Here is a 23,948-nt window from a genome sequence, read left to right on the forward strand (position 1 = left end):
ATTTCACCTCCTGGATCTGACCACTTCCTCCCATCCTCTTGGCCCCTACCCTTATCCCTCCTGGAGCCCACCTGGACCAAGGCAATCATCTCCTCTCTGGCCCACATGCCTCCAAATTTCTCTAAGCAACCAGAGTAATCACCCCAAAAGAGAAATCCTACCATGGCACCTGCTTGCACAAAACGCTTCAGGGGCTCCCTGTTGCAATTGAACACCCAAGTCTTGAATTAGACATATTAGCACTATGTAAGCTGGTTCTGCTTTCTCCACCCCTAGCCTCTCATTTCACACTTCAGCAACCCCTAGCTGTCTATGAGTTCATCCATGATGCCTCTCACCTCTACCTCTGCCTTCTACTTGAATAACTTCTACCTATCCAGTCACCTCTTCTAGGAACCTCCTTGGATATTCCCATGAAATCTGCACCACCAACCCCAGCTGCCCATGCTCCCATGTCCCAGGCATCTCTCTGGCCTTCTCCTTCCTATGTATCATTTTAGTGTCTGTCTGTGTGTCTTCTTTTTTTTTTTTTTTTTTTTGAGATGGAGTCCTTCGCTTGTCGGCCCAGGCCTGGAGTGGCAGTGGCCGTTCTCAGCTCACGCAACTCCGCCGTCCCGGGTTTACGCCATTCTCACTGCCTCACCTCCGATAGCTGGGACTACAGGCGCCCGCCGCCATCGCCCGGCTAAGTTTTTTGTATTTTTTTTTTTAGTAAGACGGGGTTTCAACCGTGTTAGCCAGGATTGTGTCTCGATCTCCTGACCCGTGATCCGCACGGTCTCGGCCCTCCAAAGTGCGGGATTACAGGCTTGAGCCCGGCCTGTGTGTCTTTCTTAACTCTTTGAACTCCCAAGGGCAAGGATCATATTTATCTTTGTGTATGTGTGTGTGTGGGGGGGGGTATACTTTTATAGATACAGTCTTGCTATGTGGCCCAGGCTGGTCTTGAACTTCTGAGCTCAAGCAATCCTCCTGCCTTGGCCTCCTAAAATGCTGAGATTACAAACGTGAGCCACTGTGCCTGGCCAATATTTTAAAACTTATCATCATGCCTGACACAAAGTAGACACTCAATAAATGTTGAGTGAAGTTACAGGCCACTTACTCTCTCTGAAAATTTCTCTCTTCTTCCAACTTTCCAAGAAGTGTACACCAATTCCCATTCCCCCAGTAGTGCGAAACAGTGCCTATTCCACTATCCTCAGCAACATTGGGCATTCTTACGTTTTTTCCCCTAATTTGTTAGGGAAAATTTGTACTTCCTTGTTGCTTTTATTGTTGATCTTTGGTTATTAGTGAAGATGAATGTTTTTTCAAAAAGTTTTTCAATCAATTCCATTTCTTTTCCTGTAAACTCAATTCAGGTGACTTACACACACCTGTTTTGCTTTTACTATTGGGTTTTGGGTGTGTTTTTTTTAATACATTAAGAATCTGCAACCACTCTGCTTTTTGGTTGTTTGTGATATTACTTGACTTTGAAAATATTTAGTTTTAATGTAGTCAAATTGGTTGGCCTTTGCCTTCTTGATGTCATTTTGTTGCTTTTTAGCTTAAATGGGCTCCCCATTCAGTCACTTGTTAATATTCCTTTTCCCTCTGGTTTTAATGGGCTCATTTTCCTTTTGACCTTTGAAAATAATTTTCGAATTTGGGTGTGTGCTCTGAGGTGAAGTTGGAATGGACTTTTCTTTTTAGTCAATCAACAGTCCATGCCTCAATTTTGGGTAACCCTTCCATTCTTGGCTCTGGCTCTGAGCTCAGCTATTCCTGGCTGATTACAGCATTTATGGTCACAGCCTTCTCAGAGCACATACCACCTGAACAGGAACTGAAAGGCTACAGGAGGCTATGATTCCAGGCACAGTGACAGTGAAAGACAGGGAGGTGTTTAAGGGATGGGAGCAGAAAGCCTTTCTGGAAGCCCTTACAGAAGAGTGTGTGGAAAGATGGATCACCTACTTTGCCAATGTGAACGGCTAAATCCAGCTGGCATCCACCTGTCCTGGAGGCTTCCAATTCTGCAAGGAAACATTATTCGGGGTCACAAGAGACAAAGTGCCCACCCCACTCCTCACCTGCGCCAACCTACCTGTATAGACTCTGCCAACACATTTCACCATCAGCAGAAAAATCATCTCAGCCAGCTCCTGCCAAGTTTATCTTCTGGGGGCTGCAGCCATCATCACGATTCTTCCGTGCCGCAAGATGAAGACCTGACCCAGAACCTGGGGTCACCATGCCCCTTGTTCAATTACTGCTTTAGGCATGAGGATATCTGAGGGTAATGCTAGAGCTGGAAGGGAACTGTGGAATTATCTAATCCAACTACCTCATTTCATAGATGGGGAACCCAAGGCCCAGTGGGGGGAGGTGACCCGCAGCTGCCCAGCAAGTGAGTGGAAAGCATCCTTGCTGGGAGAACTCAGTGTGAGGACTTTGCCCATCGAATCTTGACCATAAAAATATTTGGACCCTGGGTTCTAAAATAATTACATGATGAACTTGTATATTGTTCAGGAAAGTGGCATGGTATGTAAAGAAGACAGTCAAGTCAGAGGAATACAGGCCTCTTTTTGCCAGTTCTTTCTGGAAGACCTGAAGTTTGTTCTCTCCTCTAAAAAATAGGGATAATCAAGAATCCAAGATGATAGAAGCAAACTCACCCAACAGACTGAGGGTAAGTCTAACAGGGTCCTCAAACCTCAAGACCCTAAATGGGGAATATCATGAGTATGTGAGACTCCCCCTAAAAGAAAAAAAAAAAAACAAACCCTTGTAAACTGTACAGAACTGTGCCCATAGGAGAGTCTGGTCATCTTAGTACTGACCACAATGTGGGTATCAATTCTCAACACTCCAGGCAGCCCGAATTAACGAGCCAAGGGTGGATCCTGGCCTTCTTCTATAGTTTTTTTTTTTTTTTTTTGCGACAGGGTCTCGCTCTGTCACCAAGGCTGGAGCGCAGCAGCATGATCTCAGCTCACTGTAGCTCTGCCTCCTGGGTTTAAGCAATTCTCATGCCTCAGTCACCCGAGTAGCTGGGGTTACAGGTGCATGCCACCACGCCCAGCTAATTTTTTGTATTTTTAGTAGAGATGGGGTTTTTCCATGTTGGTCAGGCTAGTCTCGAACTCCTGGCCTTAGGTGATCCACCCGCCTTGGCTTCCCAAAGTGCTGAGATTATAGGTGTAGCCCCACACCCAGCCCCTTCTTCTATCATCAATAGCTTAACGCTGGTATTTTTCCTCTTTGATCTAATTTCCCATTTCAGTTATTTCACCCCAACAAATATTTATTGAGCACCTCCCAGTGATGGCTTGAGGATAGATGAGGTCACCTGCTGAGTGCTAAGCCTCCCAGGTTTGGGTGGGTGGGTCGTTGCATGCTTGCTATCCAAGGCTAAGCCCCTACCTGTCCATCTAGTGTCGTCCACTCCAGGCCACTTGGGACACAGGCCATCACTTATCCCTGTTCGCTGTTGGCCTTTGTCTTCTTGATGTCATTTCATTGCTTTTCAGCTTGAAGGAGGTCCTCCACTCAGACACTTGTTAAACATTTTATTCCTTTCCTTCTGGTTTTTAATGAGCTTATATGTCCTATTTGGCTATTAAAAATAGCCTCTCTCTTCCCTGGCCCCTTCCCCCTCTGAAAAGTGTTATGTCCCAGACTTCCAGTCCTATCTGAGCACTGGGAGCCTCCCTGGTGCCTTTGCCCCAGCTCCCTAACCTCAGGCAGCCCTCCGCCTCCCTCCCCTCATGACTACAGGGAAGACAAGGACAGTAGTGAAAGCGAGGCTCTTAAGGGCAACAGAATGGGACACAAATCCCAGCTCTGCCCCCATCGTGGGCAAGTGCCTTCATCTTTTGAAGCTCTGTATAGTGGGTAAAACCATGTCAACCCTAGGATGTTCTCTTAAGGTTTCAGGGAGGTACTGTTGACAAAATGCTTATCAGGGCCTGATTCAGAAAAGCACAGGCCAAATATTAGCTAAATCAGAAAAGAGCAGTCCAAACGGGTCACTTCCACTTATCCATCTCTTTCCCTTTATAGTTGGAAGAGGTGATCTATTCCTCTCGTCTCCACTTCTTCCTCTTATTCTCTTCTCTTCCCATAGTGATGTGATATCTGTCTCTATTGCTCTGCTAACCCCAAGATGGATGACAAGACCTCCTAACTGACCAACCCAACTGCCTCTTCTTGGTTGTCTTGCTGGTGTTGCTTACCACGGGAGACTTCACATTCCTTCTCAAAACCCCTCCCTCCACACCTTCTCCCTGGGCGATCTCCTGGACTCCCAAGTGAAAGGGGACATCTCTTCCGGGAGGACAGGTGGGCTCCTCTGGCTGGGCACCTGCAGAAGCAGAGCAGGAACACCTAGGGGTAGGGAACCAGACTGTGAAATGCTCTGCTCCATTAACAGAATGCCATCCTCTAGGCAATACGGATGGACAAAAAGTTAGGCCAAGAGCCACAGAACATGACCTAAGCTGGTAAAGATGGCCAGTGGTGGCCATTTGGTTGATGGGTTAAAAGAGACAAGACTGAAAGCAGAGAGACATCTGGTGCAACTGTCCTGCAAGAGTGATCTGAATTAAAAGAAGGAGATGGATATAGGAAAGCTCAAGGGACCGGAGAGACGGGACTAGAGGTGCAGTGGTGTCATCAAGACCAGGGATCGGGAGGCCCAATCCAATCTTACTGGTTCTGGACATCACTCATACTGCATACCCATACTGTAAGGAGGGCACAGCTGCCAGGGCTATTAGTCACAGTAGCTGTGGTGTGTGCTATGTGCTTGTGGTCCCTAGTTCCTGTCAGTACAAAATGGAACCATATGGCATTTATAAAAATGGCTCTGAGGGTAGAAATAAGAACTGGATCCTATTTGGCCAGTAACTAAAAACAAACAAAACCAAAAGCCAACCACCAAAAAGCAGCCCCCCAAATGGCCCACCCCATCTGTGAATAGTAGTCTAAACCCCATAGTATTGCAGCTGGAGTCTGGGGGTTGGACCGAGGACAGGTTTTTCCCCAGAATGGTCTGACGGAATAGGACTAAAGAGCTTAAATCTTGGTGATGGGCTCACATGGGTGTGTGTGGCAGTAGGGCATGGCTGCAGGAGTTCTCAGATTGTTACTCTAAAGAGGACACTCATGATCTAGGAGGGGAGGAGAAGATGGAAATGGGAAAATGAGCAACGCAGAGGACCACCTAAGATGTGATCAGAGTTCAGGAATCAAGGGCAGCCTGCCCTAGCTGTGAACTCTTGGGCAAGTCGAGAAACCTCTCAGCAGAGCTTCGGTCAAGTCTCTGTGAAACAGTGGTTCACGATCTGCACTCCTGCAAGCTCACCTGCCTGTCGGCCTATGGGGAGGAACTCATAAAAGTGGGAAAGCTGGGGAAGTCCCACATGCAGAGTTAGGGTATGGGAAAGGTAGAGGGAGGGAAGAAGAGGGAATCCCCTTGGCTTACAAGTGACTCAGGAGTCCACCTACATCCAGATCTTACAGGGTGTTTACCACCTGGTGGGGCTACTCCTAAACCACATGTGGGCTGTTGCCACAGTGAGGATGCCAGGCTGGGCAGTCTTTTATAAGGTTCTTCTCACATATCTTTGTTCAAAATACTAGTCTGGAGGCTGGAAGATAATCTCTGTCACTTCAGAGTTGCCAAGAGATTTGGGAGGCAAACTGAGTTCCTTTCCTTCTAGGAAAGACTGGGCCACCCAATTACTTAGGGACTCTTAGCAATTGATTGAACCACCTATCCATCTAGCCACCAGGTCAGCCAACCAGCAGGTACTATGCCAGGCCTGGTCAGGTAGGTTCTGTGCTTGGTCAAGGAACAAAGACTAAGCCCCTTATCTTCAAGGGTTGTGCAGGGTCTTGATGACCAAGCCAAAGGATTGGGCCCATAAACAATATGGAATTACTGAAGGGCTTTGTCTGCCTTTCCTGCCTCATAGACACTTCCATGTCTTCTTTGGCTCTAAGTTAAGATCCTTGAGGCCGGGCGTGGTGGCTCAAGCCTGTAATCCCAGCACTTTGGGAGGCCGAGACGGGTGGATCACGAGGTCAGGAGATCGAGACCATCCTGGCTAACACGGTGAAACCCCGTCTCTACTAAAAAAATATAAAAAACTAGCCGGGCAAGGTGGCGGGTGCCTGTAGTCCCAGCTACGCGGGAGGCTGAGGTGGGAGAATGGCGTAAACCCTGGAGGCGGAGCTTGCAGTGAGCTGAGATCCGGCCACTGCACTCCAGCCTGGGCGACAGAGCAAGACTCCGTCTCAAAAAAAAAAAAAAAAAAAAAAGATCCTTGACAGTTCTGCACCCAAGAGATTTCAAGTTTATTTTTTAATGCAAAAGATCCTTTGATTAAACACTTGATTGTCTTAATACACTTTCTTTCAACCACTATCTCTAAGACTAAAATAACAAGGAGATAAATGTCACTGATGTTTCACAGAAGACAGCTTTGGAAATGTTAAAGACTTCTTGGTCCAGCCCCCTCCTTGACTTATAAATGGGGAAACAGAGGCCTAGAGAAGAGTAAAGAGAGCAAAGCCACATGGAAAGTAGATGGGAATCAGCCCCAGGGCCTCAGCACCTGCCTCCCTGCCCCCTCCTTGGAGGTTCACCACTACCAGTGTGGGGCAGGAGGCTGTCAGAGGGTTTGGCTTTGGAAAAGGTGTTGAGCTGTCCAAGTACAACCTCCACACAAGCTGCCCAGAAAAGTAGTGAGGCCAGAACCACCCAGATTAGTCTTCGGAGAAGAGTCATATCTGACCCTTTGGGATATTTGACAAAGCGTTCTCAAACATATGCCTCCTCTGGTTCCTCACTGGGAGGAGGATGGACAGACAGGGGTTACTGTCCAAGAGAGGGAAATGCATGGAGGGTTGCTGGGCAAGCTGGTGGCTAAGTAGGGGCTGAAACTGAGAACTTTGGTCTCCCAGAAAGCAAGCTACACCTTGGTGTTTTCCTTTTTAGGATACTGCCTTTGCAGAGAAGGTAAAAAATAATTGACTTCACACAGAGGTACTGAGATATGGTCTCCCAAATAATCTCTACCTAACACCACTAAAGCCCTAATGACACGGTATTATCTACCCACAAGAATGACTCTGTCCTCCTTCCTGCTGATCTGAGCTCCTCAAGGAGGGCATAGTCATTCTGCACCAGCTTCTCAGAGCTTGGAAAAGAGCCTGGCAAATGCTCCTCATATGAATGAGTAAGTGGGAGAGCTGGGGGATCAGATCACATCCCTAACAGGCTGGAGCTTAGTAAGGGCCAGTGGCAGGGAGCCATAAAACAGAGGAAATAACATTTATGGAGACTGTGTCTTGGGGCAGATGCTGTGGTGGTGGTGTGTTCTCTACGTGACAGGTGAGGTACAGTCACAAAGGCAGGGCATAAGGGCTGGGGCTCCCTGAAGCCTTGCATCAAGGTTCTTCAGTCCTTCAAGTCTATCTCTGCCCAGCTTCTGAGTCCCTTTTCTAGTATCCCAAAGGGAGACCAAGGGCTTCTGTCTGAAGCCTTCAGTTGCTGCTTAGCCAGGTTCTCTTTTTTACCTCAAGCCTGCCTAACAATAGAAGTTTTTCTCAACATACTTCATTCTCCCCCTGAAGCCTGGCAGATTAAACTCTGTTCTTCCTGGGACTCTCAGGAAGATACTGGGGAGGGAGGGTTGCTGGGCTGAGACAGGCCAAGCTCCCCAGGCAGGACCATCTTCCATCAAGGAGAGCACTTCTTCAGTCATTCCTCTTTTCCGAACAGTGGCCCTTTCACACAATTTGGTGCATTGGGGAGTGAGCTTTGCATTGGATGCTAGGAGACAGGGTTCTGGCTCTGCCCACTGAATGGACACATGTGACAGCCCTTCTCTGGCCTCCTTTCCTGCAGCTATTCAACAGGAGTTGGCTTTCTTTCTATCATTTTTTTTTTTTTTTTTTTGAGACGGAGTCTTGCTCTGTCACCCAGGCTGGAGTGCAGTGGCCGGATCTCAGCTCACTGCAAGCTCCGCCTCCCGGGTTCCCGCCATTCTCCTGCCTCAGCCTCCCGAGTAGCTGGGACTACAGGCGCCACCACCTCGCCCGGCTAGTTTTTTGTATTTTTTAGTAGAGACGGGGTTTCACCATGTTAGCCAGGATGGTCTCGATCTCCTGACCTCATGATCCGCCCGTCTCGGCCTCCCAAAGTGCTGGGATTACAGGCTTGAGCCACCGCACCCGGCCCTTTCTATCATCTTTTACTGCTTCCTTCTCCCCAGCCTATCCTTTCTCCTGTGTCCCTGCCTCATTCACACTCACTCCTTATGACTACTTCTCCCCATTCCCAGTGATCTAGAGAAGCCAGTAGCCTTCTCCATGCCCTGCTACTTTCACCACTCAAATGCTGTCCTGTTTCTTGCTGACAGAATCCCATCTCAAAGGCTGTTCTGACTGGGTTACTCCCCACCTCCCATCAGATCCTCGTTTGTGATGGTTCCCAGTTGGATGGAAATGAAGAGTTCTGAGGGCTGAGTTTTGAGGTCTGCCAATAGCATTTCAGCCTTAGATTCCCTTAGTATCTCCCAACAATTCGCTAGCTTTAGCTAGACTGACTCTTTATCCCAAAAAGCCTTTTTGGGTTCTGATTCTAGGGTAGCCACACAGTGGTGGTCCTTCATTTTACTTTCATCCCAGTCTCTTTATCTGTAAGCAGAGATGCTTGATTAGATGGTAAAATAATAACATCTCATTTATTACTTCACTGCTCAAACCTTTATATTTGTTCTTCAGGGCTCCACCTGAAAGTTAATCCTTCCAGGCCCATATTGGGTCCCCTCTTAGACCCTCTCTTGTAGCAGCTGACACAGTCCATGGCTGCGTATCGCTGGCATTATCTGCTCAATGTTGTGCCCTTTCCCATTAGCCTGGAGGGCTCCCTGATGGCAGGAATGGTCCACCCTATAGTCCCAAGGCCTGTTCCTGCATGGGATTCTGCCAAATACCAGCCAAATGACTGACAATGCAGGCCCCCTTGGGAGACAAGAGGAGCCCTCATGGGCTGTGCCCTGTAGGAACTCAGTCGCTACAGAAGGGGAAGTCTGCCTAACACTAGCAGTAGCACTCAACAGAAGGCTGAGTGAAATGCTCCAGTTAAGCAGATCTCCAGGGAGAAGAAATCCAGGGAAGTTTCCTGACAGAGGAAGTACCTGGGCTCACATGGTACACTGACTAAAGCATAAAGCACATGCTATCCTGAAAGTGCACTGCCACCTACTCAGAGCCCAGCTAACATCCTAAAATGGGTCCAGGAAGATCCTAGATCTTGGGAGAAAGAACTCCCAGGATATTAGAACTAGAAAAACTGTCTGCTCCAAAGATCACATTTTACCTATCTGGAAACTGGGGCCCACAGCAGGACAAGGACCAGTTCCTAAAGCAGCCCAGGGGGTTGCTCATGGGGTCTTGTGGTCACTAGGTACCATGTGGGCAACCATTTCATACCAGGAGCCACAGTGACCAATGGAATTGCATGTGTTTCTAAGGCCTGCTGCCCCTACTCTTTTACAGAAAAGGTATCTACTTTTCATTTTCCTAAAAGGCAGTTCAGGAAGAGGGGGCGGTGGCCTGGCAAGGTAGGAAGCATTGTGGGGTGACAGAATGCTGATTTGGCAGTCACTTTGGGAAGGGGTGGGCTGCAGGCTCCCTGCTGGAAAGGGCCACAAATCTTTCAGAGGGAGGCCTGTTTGTGACTCTTAAGCAGGCTTGACCTGAAACAGAAAGCTGCTTTCTGAGGGAGAGCAAAATAAGCAATAATCTTGGCTTCATTTATCATCCAGGTGTCGCCACAGGAGAGAAGGGACACAAAAGCCTTTTTTTGTTTGTTTGCTTTCTTTTTGGAATTTGCAGTTGTCTATTTTGTTAAGTTTTCCCACTAGGCTACACTCATGAGCTCCTGGAGAGTCAGGCCTGAGTCTTGCCCCTGAAATCTCCAGTAAGCCGAGTACAGGGTCTCAGTGTTTGTTGAACAAACCATCCTTTCCAGGTATGACTCCTCAGCTTGTCAAGACTTTGCAGAACCACGAAATCTATCCAGAAACACAGAAAAGAACAATTCAGAGATAAAAGCACAGAAGAATCAGATAAGAAAATTACCCAACAGATATGATCAACAAAAGTTTGGTTCTTTGAAAATACCTCTAAAATAGACAAATCTTTGGCAAGTTTTGAATGAAGAAAGGAATAAAGTAACAATGGGCGGACTTAAGTGAACAGGAGAAAACCATACTCAATTTTATAGCAATAAATTTAAAGCCTAGGTAAAACAGGTGATCTTCTATGAAATTACCAAAGCCCTTCACGACTGTGACTAAATAAAACCTCACGACAGCCCTGTGCCTTGGACAGGCAGTACTCCTACTATGCTCTCTAGAAGGAGATTCAGAGGTGAATACCCAACACAGGACCTGACAAACTAGCCTACATTGCCTCAAAGGTCATGGCCATGGGAGCACGTGCCTATCTACAACATGGAACCACACCACTCTCAGCACTTCTAGCCATCACCTTACGTCTGGCTGATTGGACAGCCAATCTTATTTATTTTTCCACTTGAAATGCCATAAGGGGTTTCACTATTTTTACTTCAAAAGCAGCACCATAAAAATCCTTGATGATTAGAGCTCCAGCTGTCTTAAGTTGTTTGTCAAGGGATCGGTTACTCAAATCTCCTATGGAGGGAAACAATTTCAGGCGAGAAGCCATGGGAGCTGAGAAACGCAAATGTCTCATCTCTGAAAACTTTCAGACTCCCTCCTGTTCACCGCCTGTCCTGCCCCCTACTTCCCCTCCCCCATCCCCACCATCTGCTCTCCAGAAAGCAGATCAAATTTTCGGGCTAAGGTACTCTGGCGCCAAGGACTCAGCCCCTCCATGCTTCCTCCTGCCCCCCACCAACTCCAAAATCCAACACCACAACCCAAATGGACTGCAGCCACATAAAACCACAAAGTAAAGTTTATAAAGCTTTATTAAACATTTCAAACAGCTGTGCAACGAACACACCAAATAAAAGCTCTAGAATAGCAGTCCAAACGTTTCACAAGTATGGCCTCACAGTCCCATTCCCTAGATGAACTGCCTCCAGTTCTGTTCTCTGCCTGGCCCATCTCTCTCCTCAGGCAAGTGAGAGATGGATGGATCAGACTAAAAGGACAGGCATGCTGATCTCCAGTAGGCAGGGGCCAGGAGAAAGTCTCGTTTGCCAACACTTGTTACTGAAGCGCAGAAAAAGCAGCAAGTGACAGTCACACAGTCTTCCTGGGTATTCTTCATAACGTACAGTCTATATGCGCAGGAACGGAGAAGCCCCTGGCGGGAGGATGATGGCCACTGCTCCCCTGTCTTGTCTGAATCACCTCGGAGTCCAGTGTGCTGGTCACTCTGCAATCCCCATGCTAAATAAAAACTGTAGCGGCACCTACCATATATAGCTAGCTATTGCTAAACCTCAAAATCAGAACATGTTTGATAAAGCTTCTTTAAAAGGAATATACACATGTATTTGTACACACACACACGCACAGGGCACACCAAAAAATATCCAAACATCTATCAAGGGGATCATGGCTGTTATGAAACACACAGGTACTCTCCCACTCACTCAGCTGGGGACTGCTAGAACTATGTGAACACACCATACTTCAATGCTGCAGAGCATGCACGGGAGACACAATGAGGCCCCCCTCCTTGGAACAGTTGAGAAAGGCAGGAGGAAGGGCAAAGGAAGTGAGGCTGGGCAGGAAAGCATGAGCCCAGACACCCAGGTGAAAGAGCAACATCTATCTGTTGCTTCCTTTCTTAAAAATGAAGCGGAGAAAATACTGAAGATTTGTGGACAACAAACAGTCAAGACATGTTTCTGTCTAGCCTGCTGAACAAGGAAAGAAGGATGAAAAAGCGAGGCTCTCGGGCGTCAGCAATCTCTTCAAATTTGAGATAAGTGCAAAAATGAGCCCTGTCTTGGACAGGTACTCCCCAAAAAAGGAAAAGGGTAGAAGAGAAGTAAAGGGAAACCAGGAGAGGGACTGAGTCAGTAACATTCTGGGAAGGAAGGAGACCCTGACAAGGAGGGGTCACAGAGGTGACAATGAGACTGGCATTTTATCTGCCCCAGCTCACATTGGGGCGGTTGACCAGGATGGGCCCAGACTCCTCGAAGTAATGAGGCGAGGGGGGTGGTCATGCGGCCAGCCAGGACCTAGATGGGGACAGAACACACACAACCACAAGACCACCCACGACTATAGGACTTTACAATAAAAGCACCAGTCAGTGCCATTATTCACATTATAAGGATAAAACATCACAGGCCAAAAAGGCGCCGTCAGGAATGTGACACCCGCGAGGCTGCGGGATTTGAAACTCCAATGCTTTATGACCTATGTCAATGCCTCCCCTCCCGTCTTCTGCTTCCTTGGAAAGCTAACAGGGCAGGCCGTTAGGTGCCCACAACGCCGGGATCATGCGCCGATTCTGGAAGCGGTGAATCGGAGCAGTGGTACAGGAAACAGTTTCCCCAGCAGCTATAGCAGATAAGGAAAAGGGCTGCCAGGAAAACCAAGGCACAAATTGTGCAAGGCTTCCGTTCCAGGAGGAAGCTGAGCAGGTAGAAGCCCATGAACATGGAGTGGCTGAACCACAGGGCGGGGTTGAGGGGCTTGGGGATGAGGAGGACGGGCAGCAGCCACTGGAGGCAATACATGATCTCTGCCGGGCAGGGCCTTCACCAAGGCTGCCGGGCACCGCTGCAGGAACCGACCTAATGGGAGCCAGCGGGCGCAGGCGGCTGCCCTCCGCTTTCTTCAACCCTCACTCTCCAGGAGCTGAGCCGCTGTGCTCTCTGGCTGTCAGCCCGGGATCACCAAGGCAGCAGGGATCCTGAAGAGAAAAGTCAACACAACAGACAAACAGACAAAGAACAGACAGACAGACAAACACACATACAAAAAAAAAAACAGGAACAGAATGTATACTTATTTGGGAAAATGGATCATGGTTAACAACAGCAAATGTGAAATGCCCTTTCCTCCCTGCCCACCCGTGAAAGCTCTACTTCTCTCCAAGTCACTAATTCGGGAAGCTTCCTGGGATGTCTCCCTGGGGCTTCTCCTGGGGGATCAGGGAGAGGGCTCTTTGGCACGGTTTCATACAGTGGACTGGCTTTGCCTGGGCCCTGCCCAGCAGAGATCATGTATCGCCTCCTGGGGCTGCAGCCCGTCCTCAAGGGGCCCAGACCTCACAATACCGCCCAGTGGTTGCCAAAAGACGACCAAGGGCTCCCTGCTGTGCCCCCACGTGGTAAGGACAGGGTTCTGTATCTAGCATCTCTCACAGCCATAGGTGCTCAGGCACTGAGTGCAGAGTTAAAGCTGTTAGCGGCGCACTGCCAGCCACCAGACCACAGGCAAAGGATCCTGAGGCAGCTGCAGCCTCGAAATATTTTAAGATGGCAGCCTAGGCTAAGCTTGCCTTTTTCAAATGGCCCGGCGTCACTTTGCCAGAACCTGCCAACTTCTCCGAAAGTCAATGTAGAAAAAAAGTCACTATGCTACTTTGTCCAAACTGAAGTCGCTTGGATCATTACACCTCCATCTGCTGCTGGCGCTGTATAGAACCTGACCTCTAGGAGCTTTTAACGAAAATTAATTTTCTATCCACATAGGGGCAAATGCCAGTTGGCCCCTGGGCAAAAGGCAGCTTGCTGGAAAGAGGTGCTTTCGGCTGGCCACCGATGCGCGGGGACCACACTCACAAACCGCATTCCGGTCTTCCCGTCCGCAAAATCTGCGCTGTGCGAGGGACCCACAAGACGAGCGGTCTGAAAGGGACCCACCTCACTTGGAAATGGGGCTGCGGTAGCCACAACTCTCCGGTAGCGGTAGTGAAACCCTGTTCGGTGATCCAGCCGCCCAGCGCAACAGGTACAAAGAACCCCGCTGGCTAAGGCCGACCTACCAGGGCTTGGGGGAGGGGAGCGGAAGACAGAGGTCGAAACGACCTGTCCAGCAGAAAACTATCCCCGACCATATTCCAACCACTTCTCGGTAGAGAGCTCATTCCTTCCGCGCATACGAAGGGCGCCAATCCTTCCTGTATCCCTCCCACAGAAACCAGGTGACTACTGCTTTTGCGCCCAAAGCGCAGTGCCCCGGCTCAGCTCCCTACGGTAGTGACCTCCACCGCAGATCCTCATCTCGCTAACGTAAGAGAGATGTAAAGAATCAGACGGGTTACGCGCTTAGGGACACTCATGAAGCAGAGGACCTGGGCTTAAAACTCATTCAGTATTAGGAAAAGAGCGCCGAGCATGGTTCTATTATGCCGAGGCTTCTGAAAGGGGCACCATTTTTTTTGCTCTATGGGGCAGATGACCCCTCCCTAATTTCTGTTTTCCATCCATCCCCAAGGTGGGCTCTGGAGTGGCACCGGGGTCTGAGCTCAAATTTGCAGGCCAGGGACTGGGGAGAAGGGCGCCACACTAAGAGACCTGCACCCCCATCCTCGCCTTGTACTCTATCCAGAGTCGTGGTACCCCTCCCTCCATTTTAAAGCAAAATCCAAAAGCAAGCACGGCGGAATCTTCTGGAAGGGGCTAAGATGGAACTCAGGAGGCGGGGTCGGTATGGAAAGAGCAGATGGATTATTTTTTTCCTCTCCTGGCGAATGAGGAGCGCCCCCAGCCACCCCTCCTCATAAACACCCCCCCAAGGCGCGCATGCGCACTTAAGTGGCGGGCGGGTACTTAAGGCGCGGCCACCGCGGCTGCGGCAGTGCGCCCAACAGCGGACTCCGAGACCAGCGGATCTCGGCAAACCCTCTCTCTTGACCACCCACCTACCACTCTCGGAACCATGGCGGCAGTGGCGGCAGCCTCGGCTGAACTGCTCATCATCGGCTGGTACATCTTCCGCGTGCTGCTGCAGGTAAGTGTGCCAGGGTTTCGGGTGGGAGAGGGTTCCCAACTCGCGCCCCCAGAACCCGCAAGACCGCGTCGCGATTGCCGCCTCCTGGACCGTCCTATTCCGATTGCCGCGATCCCTGCCCGCCAAAGTGCCGCTGCCGGCACCGCGCGCCCCTGCCCATTCCCTGCGCCGTCCTCCTCGCGCTGACCCTCCCTAGTGCGCCCGCGCCTGCCCGGGAACAAAGACTCGGGGCGCGGCGGGCGACCGCTGCGGACGATCACCCAGGCTTTTAGCGACCTACGCGGTAAGAAAAACCCGCTACACCCGGACTCGACCCCAGGAGGGAGGCGGGGCACTACTGTGTTGCAAGACTTTACAGCTCGCAGAGTGAAAATTTTCCACCTTAAAAAATTGCGCATTGCGGAGAAATTTTATTTAAAAAAAACATATAGCGCTTGCGGGGGTGAAACAAAAAATAAGTTAGAAAAGGCACTTCTCAGAAAAAATAAAATTACTTCGCAAAAAAACCCAAAACAAAACAAAACAAAAAAAACCCTACAACGAATTAGAGAAAAAGTAGTTCACAGGAAAAGAGAAAGACGCGCATTGCAGGAAAAATAAATCGGAGAAAAGCACTTGGCAGAAAAAAAAATGCATTAGATTAAAAACGCACTGCAGAAAAAAATTAGACAAGGGAGCTAACAGAAATAAATGAATTGGGCAAAAACGCTTTCAAGAAAAAAATTAGAGAAAAAAGCCCCTCTAGAGAAAATAGAAGGGGAAAAGGCGCTTCCAAAAAAAGATAATTGCTTTACAAAAAAAAATCAAAAGAGGCAAAAGCGCTTTGTGTAAAAAGAGATAAATCAAAAGAAAGCGCTTTGCCCATAAAACCATTTACCCTAAAAGCTCCCTTTGCAGGAAGAATTCCCTGCTAAAGGAATCCTTTGCCAAAGGAATCGCCATATTTCCTTCAAGGTGTTCCTGGAATGCTGCTTTACCTGGGTAGGATTCGCTTTCGAAATCCTCTCAGGGACACAGCCCATTGCAGAGAATGAGTGTATACCTAAGTTGGGGTCCAATCAGTTGCCGTCCATTGCGCTCTCAGCACAGTTGGAAAAAGCTCCAGCTGCCCTGACTCAGTGGATCAAGCTGCTCCCGCCGCCCGCCTCCTCAGCCTACGCTGGATGGGCGGGCGGGGCAGGGGGTGGGCTGGGGTGGGCAGGCAGCACCACAGACATGCTTGGTGTGCTCTTCCATAAGGGTGGGTCCTGGGTTTCTCGCCGCAGGTGTTCAGGTACTCCCTGCAGGAAGCTGGCGTACACGGTGTCGCGGACCGGGCGGCAGGTGTTGGGGGAGCGCAGGCAGCGAGCCCCCAACTGAGGCCCCAGCTCCCAGCCCTGGGCGGCCGTATCATCAGGTGCTCCTGTGCATCTCAACCAGCATGGGAGCCAGTGCCGCGCAGGAATGGGGGGTCCCCTGTGCTCCCTCGCCAGAGGAGCACTTGGCAAGGTCAGTGAGGGGCCAGTAGACCCCTGGAGAAGCAGTACCGACAATGACGAAGATACCAGATCCCTTCCCAACCCCTTTGCACCGGTCCCACCAAGGGGCAGGGTCGGGAGAGGAGGGGGGATAGGGGGAGCAGACCCCTGAGATTTGGGCATAGGCACCACATTCTGATCTGGACAAAGTTGGGTCAGCGCCATCCCAGCCCCGAAGTCAGGGCCATGCCAGCAGGCCCCACCATGGAGATCCAAACACCACACCAGCCAGCAGAATGGACGTTCTGACATCGACAGCCGAAGCCCTGAATCTTGGTGCAGCACCAACCGCGTGCCTGTGTGGCGGGACTGGAGGGCACAGTTGAGGAAGGAGGGTGGTTAAGAAATACAGTGGGGCCCTCTCGCTGTCCCTTGCCTAGGGCACTTGCATTCCAGCCTCGCTGCATTTGTTCCCTCGATTCCCCTTTCCTCCTCACTGCCTCCCAAGCCCACCCTACTCCAAAATAATGTGTCACTTGATTTGGAACTATTCAAGCAGTAAAAGGAAATGAATCCCACCTTTACTAAAACACTTTCTCTGAATCCCCCTTGCCCCTCACTGATCTTGCTTTTCCCTGGTCTCACGCAGTTGTGGTCAATATTGTGGTAATCGCTAATTGTACTGATTGTTTAAGTGTGCATTAGTTGTGTCTCCCCAGCTAGATTGTAAGCTCCTGGAGGACAGGGACCACCTCTACAAAAAATAAAATAAAGTACCTCCCCTGTCTCGCACAGTGTCCCAGGACCCTGCGGGGCAGTGGAGGCGCGCCAAAACTTTGTCTCTTGTGATTTCTTTAGCGGCATCAACACACACTTCTAAGACTCAGCTGATGTGCCCATTGTGGAACAGGCACTCTGCTTGGGGGAGGGAGGAAAAGGAGGGCCATCAAAATTGCAATAAGCTGGGCCCCTCACACACCCACCCTCATCTCAATGCTGTCCTGTGATAAAGGACCATTCCCCCCGCCCCGCCCCCCCGCCCCAATGAGAAAGGCTGACATCTTCACTTGTGGTCTGGGAATAAGGGACCACTTCCCCCTCCCCAAAGGGATAGGTGCTTTACTTGTGGTCTTAGGAGAAGGGGCGAAAGCAAGTAATCACTTTGGGAAAGATGAGAGGAGGGGAAAAAGGTGGCAGTAGCCCTCCAAAGAGGTACTAGGGACCAAGGGGGTGATTTCAGAACACAAAGCCTTACTCCAGGTCTCCATCTAGGAGCCCCAAGGAAATGAGTACTGGGCAGGGTGGACATTGGCTTAGACAATGAGTATGGGATAAGAGGTGCAGTGTGGCACCTTCTCCACCCAGCTTAATGCTGCAGGCCCCATATCCACCAGGACCACTACAAGGACAATCTGCCTGGCCCTGCTACTCTGCAGGGTCTCCTGGCCCCACCTCACCCCAGAAACCTCTCTCCCCAATACTGGATTTCTGCTTTTCCCAGCACCAGCCTCCTTATTCTTAGGGATGCTTACCAGGTCCCTGGCCCTGGGCTCTCCCCTGCCATCACGTCAGGGTAGGCAGTGGGCTGGCTGCTCGGCCTCGGACTTGTCTTCCTCTCCCACTCCCCAGTGAGTCAGGGCTCTTTCTACACAGGGTCAGCTGACTGTCTCACCAAATGGCCCTGCCGCCTGTTCAGCCTTGTCTCCGGCTTTATATGTCCCTGTCACTATACACCTGTTGCTGGGTCAACACCAAGGGAGGGAGTTGGAGGGCCATAAATCGCTCTTCCTGCCACTTCTTTGAATCCCTTAGTCACAGCTGTCACAAATACTTCTGGAGCACAAAGTACCTTGCCCCCTTAAGCCTGACCATGTTTCCTTCCCCTAACCAAGCCCCCCAGTCACCAGCACCTCTAAAGGCATCTAAAACTTCATTCGGTATCAGAGAATTATAGGGGTGGGGAGGTGCAGATCCCAGTTCTGGTCTTGGCTTTGCCATCAATCAGCCTAGGGAACCTGGACATGTCACCTTATACCCTTCATCTTCAGTTTCCCTCTCTAAGAGGGCCTCTGAGATGCCAGTGAACCCTAACATGCTAGAAACTGTCATTGCAGTGGCAATCAGGACTCATCAGGACTCGGAGAGGATGCGCAATCTGAGACTTCATCTTTCTTAGGCCGGGTGGCTATAGCTGCTACCATAGCCTGAAGGTGAGGCAGGTCTCCTCTCGCCCCAGTGTGACTCATCAGCAGGCAATGCCCACACCTCCTCCCTTCTGAACCCCTATCTTGGCAGGCCTCAAAACTGGGAGTTTCTGTGGTTTTCCACACTAAACCCACAGAATCGTGAACATACCAACATGTGTTCTCAATGAAGGCTGACCCTCCCTTTGGAGGTTTTGAGGGGTATGCCCATAGCCCCACTGCCCTTGATGCTCTAACCTCAGCCCAAGTGACAAGGTAGATTTCAGGGAGGTGGACCAAAGCAGCATGGTAAGAGCTGGCTGCTCTGGACACAGCACCTCCTGTGCCCCCACTTAGAAGACAAGAGGCTGCTGGTAGCCCCAGAGTTTTCCATATTATCTTGGCAAAGCCCTTTTCCTCCATCCATCCATCAGCAGGGCTGTGAGTGTGACAAGGTGAGATGACAGATTTCCAGGCAAGGGCTGCCCTGGTGGCCTGCACCTGCATGTGTGGGCTTCAGTGTGCAATGTCCACTCCCCATTTGCATCCTCCACCCACAAAACCTCATGTTCTGGCAGCAAACAACCCACCAGAGAAGACAATGCATTCACTTTCCATCCAGTGCAATGCCAAGCAATGCTTAGATGGTCCAAACACACCTTGTTTATAAAATTTTTTTCCACAAACTATATCATTAAACATTTTATTCTGATAGAGAGCAATGGGAAGAATTGAAAATGCCTAGTGTTTTACTGCACAGCCCCTAGTCACAGTGCTGAATGTCCCCTTTGCCTAAACTGTCATTGCTCCCAGAAGCCTTTGTCCCCACAAGGCCAAGGACAGAGCAGATCAGTTGGGAAGGAGTTGGGAATGGCTCTGTGGGACTCCAGCAACAGGTGAGAGACCCTTGAGATCAATGCTCCAGGATGTTAAGTTTCTTAGCCTAACCAGCTGAAGTCCAGAGGTGGCAGGTTTAGGTACCATGACTTTTAGGGGTGCAGGGTGCTATGTGACACTGTTACCTTTATCTGTGGAATATCTGAATTGTCAGTGAAGGAAGGGATGTCTGCTGTGAGGGAAGGGCAGGGGCAAGTTCCTTGGGCTTGGGCAACAGATAACTGTTGGATCGGGGAGCAGGTCCACTGTGAGTCATTTACTAGATATCTATTTTGAAATGTGTATCTCCTCAGGAGCCAACACCCCAAAGGGAGATTCTGAATTTGCAGTTAACTCCCCCTCCCCGGCCCCCTCCTCCACCAAAGATTTAAACATGTGCACTCATGCACATACACAAAACACTAGTCAAACAACAATCTCTTTTCCCCTGGTGACCTCTGACTTCCTCTATATGCCCCAGAGACATGTTGTTACCATCTGGGAATGATCCTGTTTATCCTCCCCTCCCCCACTTGCCCTCCCACAGGGCCCATGCCCCAGCAGGATCCAGATTCCTGAGTATTTCCAGAGCAGGAAGTCAGAGAGGCAGGCAACGCATGGTTCTTGGTATATCGCACAGGGACAGGCTTGAAATGGAATGCATGTGTTTCAAAGATAGGAGAACAACAACAAAAAAAGACAGCCTAACCCAGATTCCTCTTTGAAACAACATATTACAGATTAAAGGTTAAACTGGTTTTGGCAGTAACTCTAACAAGACCAATTTCAGATATGGAATTGACCTGGTCACTGGAAACCGACCAGGCTTCCCGTGATCAAATCTTTTAACAGATTTGCTTGACATTAATTAGTCTCTGATTTAAAACAAACAAGCAAACAAGATCTAACACTTGGCATTAGCACTTAAGCTGGAACTTTTTTTTGGTCCCAGCTTTGCTGTTGCCGTCCAGAAGGCTGACGGGATGACTGGACCATGTCAGGCAGGGCAGAGAAGCCGTCCCCAACACACCAGTTCCCTGAAAGGGATAAAGACGATCCAAACCTATAAACAGAAAGGCTGTTTCTTTCCGAGGACAGACCCCAGTCTCCCAACATTTAGCGCTGAAATGGGACACGAAGACCTGGAAGGAAACTAAAGGAGATTTGGAAAGGGGAAGGAAAAGCAACTGTCTCCCATCCCCATGCTTCCTTTCCAGTACATTAGTGTGCCAGGCATTCCGTTCTTTCAGCTGCCCTTGAGGGCCACTCCCCACGTCTATAGAAGGAAAGGGAAGGGGTGTCCACCCTTGATGTAAAGTTGGAGGGAGTAAGAAGCGCCCGCGACTCTTAGCAGAGCGTCAGCCTATCACCCCAGACACCGAAGCGGGGCCTCGAGCGGGAGACCCTCTCTCCCCTCACCCCCATGCCCCCCGCCCCGGCCAAAAAAAAGCAACTAAAGCAACTACACTGATGGGGACAGAGTGACAGGCCTCTCACAAGCTGGGCACCCTGCGTGGAACCCGGGGCCGCAGAGATGGTGGTCGCGCTCCCCAGCCCCGTGCCCCCGGCTCTGCCTGCCTCATCCTGCAAGGACACTGACCTTGGACAAGGCCGGAGCGAGCACCCAGGAGTACTGTGACCACCCCCGGGCAGGAAAGGGACCCTCAAGGCCCAGGCTAGGTCCAATCACAGCAATCACTTGAAGCCGGACAGGGGGGCCCTCCCTTCCCGGGGTATGCGGAAGGAAAACCCCAGTGACGGGGACCGGGAGACGCCTAAGGTGACCCAGAAGGGACAATATGGCGGCGCGGCCGCATGGAGGGCCTCTCATCCCGCCCCAAGCAGGTTGACGCCACGGTACCTGCAAGCCCTGCCATGGCGCCGCCGCCACTGTAGCCGTCTGCCGCAGCCTGCCTCCACCTCAGCTCGCCACGGACGCCGCAGGAAGCCGGGGAGACGCCCCCTTCGTCTTCTAGTGGAGCCGGCCGAGGACCCATCCTGGAGTCGGGCTGCCTACCACAGACGCCTGATCACACGGCCCGAAGAGGGGAGCTCACCCTCGCCCCATCTCCCCTAAATATCAGCCACAGGCCACCTTTGACTCCTTTGCACGCACTTTTACAAAATTCTGGGAGCGCCGAGGTCCTCAGGCCCTAATAATTTTTATCAGGCGCAGTGTGGACAGCCCCAAAGCGCGGCCGGGTCCCCTTATGCATATGCAGCAGATTGTGATCTTTACTCCGGGAGCGCGGGGCGGGCTAGGTTGTGTTCCTCTGGGTGAACCCGCTTAGTTCTTCTCCGTGCGGACGGTCCGGGGACTCGGGGAAAACCTTCTCGTGGCTCAAAGTCCACCCCCTTACTAGCGTTTCATCATGCAGCCAGGGCTCAGGAGCTGAAAGATGCGGGCTCAGAACTTGGGACTGCCTTGGGTCAGGCCCAGGCTCCCCCACTTGCCCGGTACCTTGGGCGAGGGAGCCCCTCCCCCGCCCCGCCCCGGCTTCTGATGAAATGCCCACCTTACGGCTTTTATGGGACTTGAATGAGTTCGTGTAGTCATTTATTAGCTAATTAAGCGTATTCCTTGGGCGCTTACTGTACCCAGGCTCAGTGCTAAGGGCAAGTAGAGTGGGTGTCCTGGGTCTGTTCCTGACCTCAAGGCGCTGCCAGTCTGATGGCGGGTAGGCGGGGAGACAGTCATATAGTCACTGTATATTAGTGACTTGAATCAATACATAATTACACATCATGGGAAGTGCTGTGAGAAGAAGTAGAGAGTGTTAGGAGAAATTAATGGAGTAATGTAGGGAGAGGATGGAACCTCCTTAGGAAGATGGCATTTAGGTTGAGAAACCAAGGACAATTAGGGCAAGAGTGAGAGGGGAAGATGGCATTTAGGTTGAGAAACCAAGGACGATTAGGGCAAGAGTGAGAGGGAAATGTTCTAGACAGAAAGAACATTTGTCCCAGATGTGGAGCTGGGAAGGGGCAGGGTTAGGGTGAGGTGAACACCAAAGAAGACAGGTCAGCTGCATACTATATTTGGCTTTTCTCTTGAGAGTCAGGGGAAGCCATTTTCATCAGGAAAAGGATAGCAAATTCGGATTTCTGAAAGGCCACCCAGGCCGCATGGCTTGGAAAGCACTCAGGAGTGGGTGTAGGCAGACCAGTTAGGAGGTGGTTGCAGCTTTCCAGACAAAAGCTAATGCTGACTCAGACAGGGTGGTGGCTTGGGGAGGTGAAGGAAAGGATGGAAGACTGGACGTGGGTGGATGTGGAGGCATTGGCAATAACTCCTCACTGGGTTTTAGCCTTGAGTAAATGAAAGGGTAAAAGAGTCCTTGACCGGCCGGGCGCGGTGGCTCAAGCCTGTAATCCCAGCACTTCGGGAGGCCGAGGCGGGCGGATCACAAGGTCAGGAGATCGAGACCATCCTGGCTAACACGGTGAAGCCCCGTCTCTACTAAAAAATACAAAAAACTAGCCGGGCGAGGTGGCGGGCGCCTGTAGTCCCAGCTACTCGGGAGGCTGAGGCAGGAGAATGGCGTGAACCCGGGAGGCGGAGCTTGCAGTGAGCTGAGATCTGGCCAGTGCACTCCAGCTTGGGTAACAGAGCGAGACTCCGTCTCAAAAAAAAAAAAAAAAAGAGTCCTTGACCAAGACAATGAAGCCTGAAAGAGGAATAGACTGAGGGGGAAGATCACGTTCGAATTTGAGAAGTTAGGTTTGAAATGCCTGGGCAACATGCAGGCAGAGAGGGTGAGTAGGCAGGTTTATGTGACACAGGAGTCTGGGGCTGGAAATACATATTTGGGGGCCATCAACACAAAGGTCATAGTGCTGGGTTAGAACTCAAGGGAAAGAAGGTGGAGAGAAAAGTGGGCAGAAGAGGAGGATCCAGGAAAGGAGACTGAGAAGCAGTGGCCAGTAGGGTAGAAAGAGTACCAAGTGAGTGTGGGTCCTAGAGAGAAGGTTTCAGGAAGGAGGGAGTGCTCAGTGGGGCTGATGCTGTAGAGGACAGAAATGGAGCCGTAGGGGTTTGGGAATAAAGGTTGGTGGACTGTATCTTTTATGTTGCAAGTTGAACACACAACTATACCAATTGGCTTTAAAAAGTAGTCTGCCACTCAGTGGCTAGGCAGTGTCATCAAGGACCGAGGTTCATTTTATCTTCTGTCCTTGTGCTGGTTTCACGCTCATGGTCACAAGATGGCTATCCAGTTCCTGGGGTCACATCCAAAGCAAGGAGATGTCCATTTATCCTCTAGCTGAGACTCCAACAGGCCTGAATGTGGCCTTCCACCATCCTGCTGCTTATAGGCTAAAGGATCAATGCACCCATGGCAGCCACACCCAGTATCCAACACTGAATGACAAGAGGAGTCTTGTAGTGGAAGCCCTTGTTCAGAAAAAGAGAAAGCTGGCTTTGTGGATGCCACCGGGATCCCCATACTATTAGC

At 50.5% G+C, this 23,948-nt stretch overlaps 2 protein-coding genes across 4 annotated transcripts; one reads left to right on the forward strand and one right to left on the reverse strand.

Annotated features, from left to right (window-relative positions):
• Window positions 1–794: 794 nt before the first annotated feature.
• BLCAP (BLCAP apoptosis inducing factor) lies at window positions 795–22,862 on the reverse strand. Of its 3 annotated transcripts, XM_017859090.1 has the most exons (3): window positions 21,353–22,862; window positions 4,227–4,354; window positions 795–2,021 (listed from the first exon to the last, which is right to left on the reverse strand). In XM_017859090.1, exons 1-3 carry the CDS (start codon window positions 21,486–21,488, stop codon window positions 1,980–1,982), a joined length of 306 nt encoding a protein of 101 aa, XP_017714579.1. In that variant the 5' UTR covers window positions 21,489–22,862; the 3' UTR covers window positions 795–1,979. The 3 variants fall into 3 exon arrangements, with proteins under 3 accessions (XP_017714579.1, XP_017714580.1, XP_017714581.1); XM_017859091.1 differs by lacking the exons at window positions 795–2,021; window positions 4,227–4,354 and adding an exon at window positions 11,003–12,930 and having other exon boundaries at window positions 21,353–21,491; XM_017859092.1 differs by lacking the exons at window positions 795–2,021; window positions 4,227–4,354; window positions 21,353–22,862 and adding exons at window positions 11,003–12,930; window positions 17,965–18,971.
• NNAT (neuronatin) lies at window positions 12,939–17,266 on the forward strand. The gene is given in 3 exon segments (XM_017859093.1): window positions 12,939–14,975; window positions 16,241–16,261; window positions 16,263–17,266. Coding segments are annotated over 3 exon segments (165 nt in total). The 5' UTR covers window positions 12,939–14,903; the 3' UTR covers window positions 16,335–17,266.
• Window positions 22,863–23,948: the final 1,086 nt, after the last annotated feature.

The sequence above is a fragment of the Rhinopithecus bieti genome, unplaced genomic scaffold (assembly GCF_001698545.2).
Source record: "Rhinopithecus bieti isolate Rb0 unplaced genomic scaffold, ASM169854v2 scaffold_38981, whole genome shotgun sequence".
NCBI lineage: Eukaryota > Metazoa > Chordata > Mammalia > Primates > Cercopithecidae > Rhinopithecus > Rhinopithecus bieti.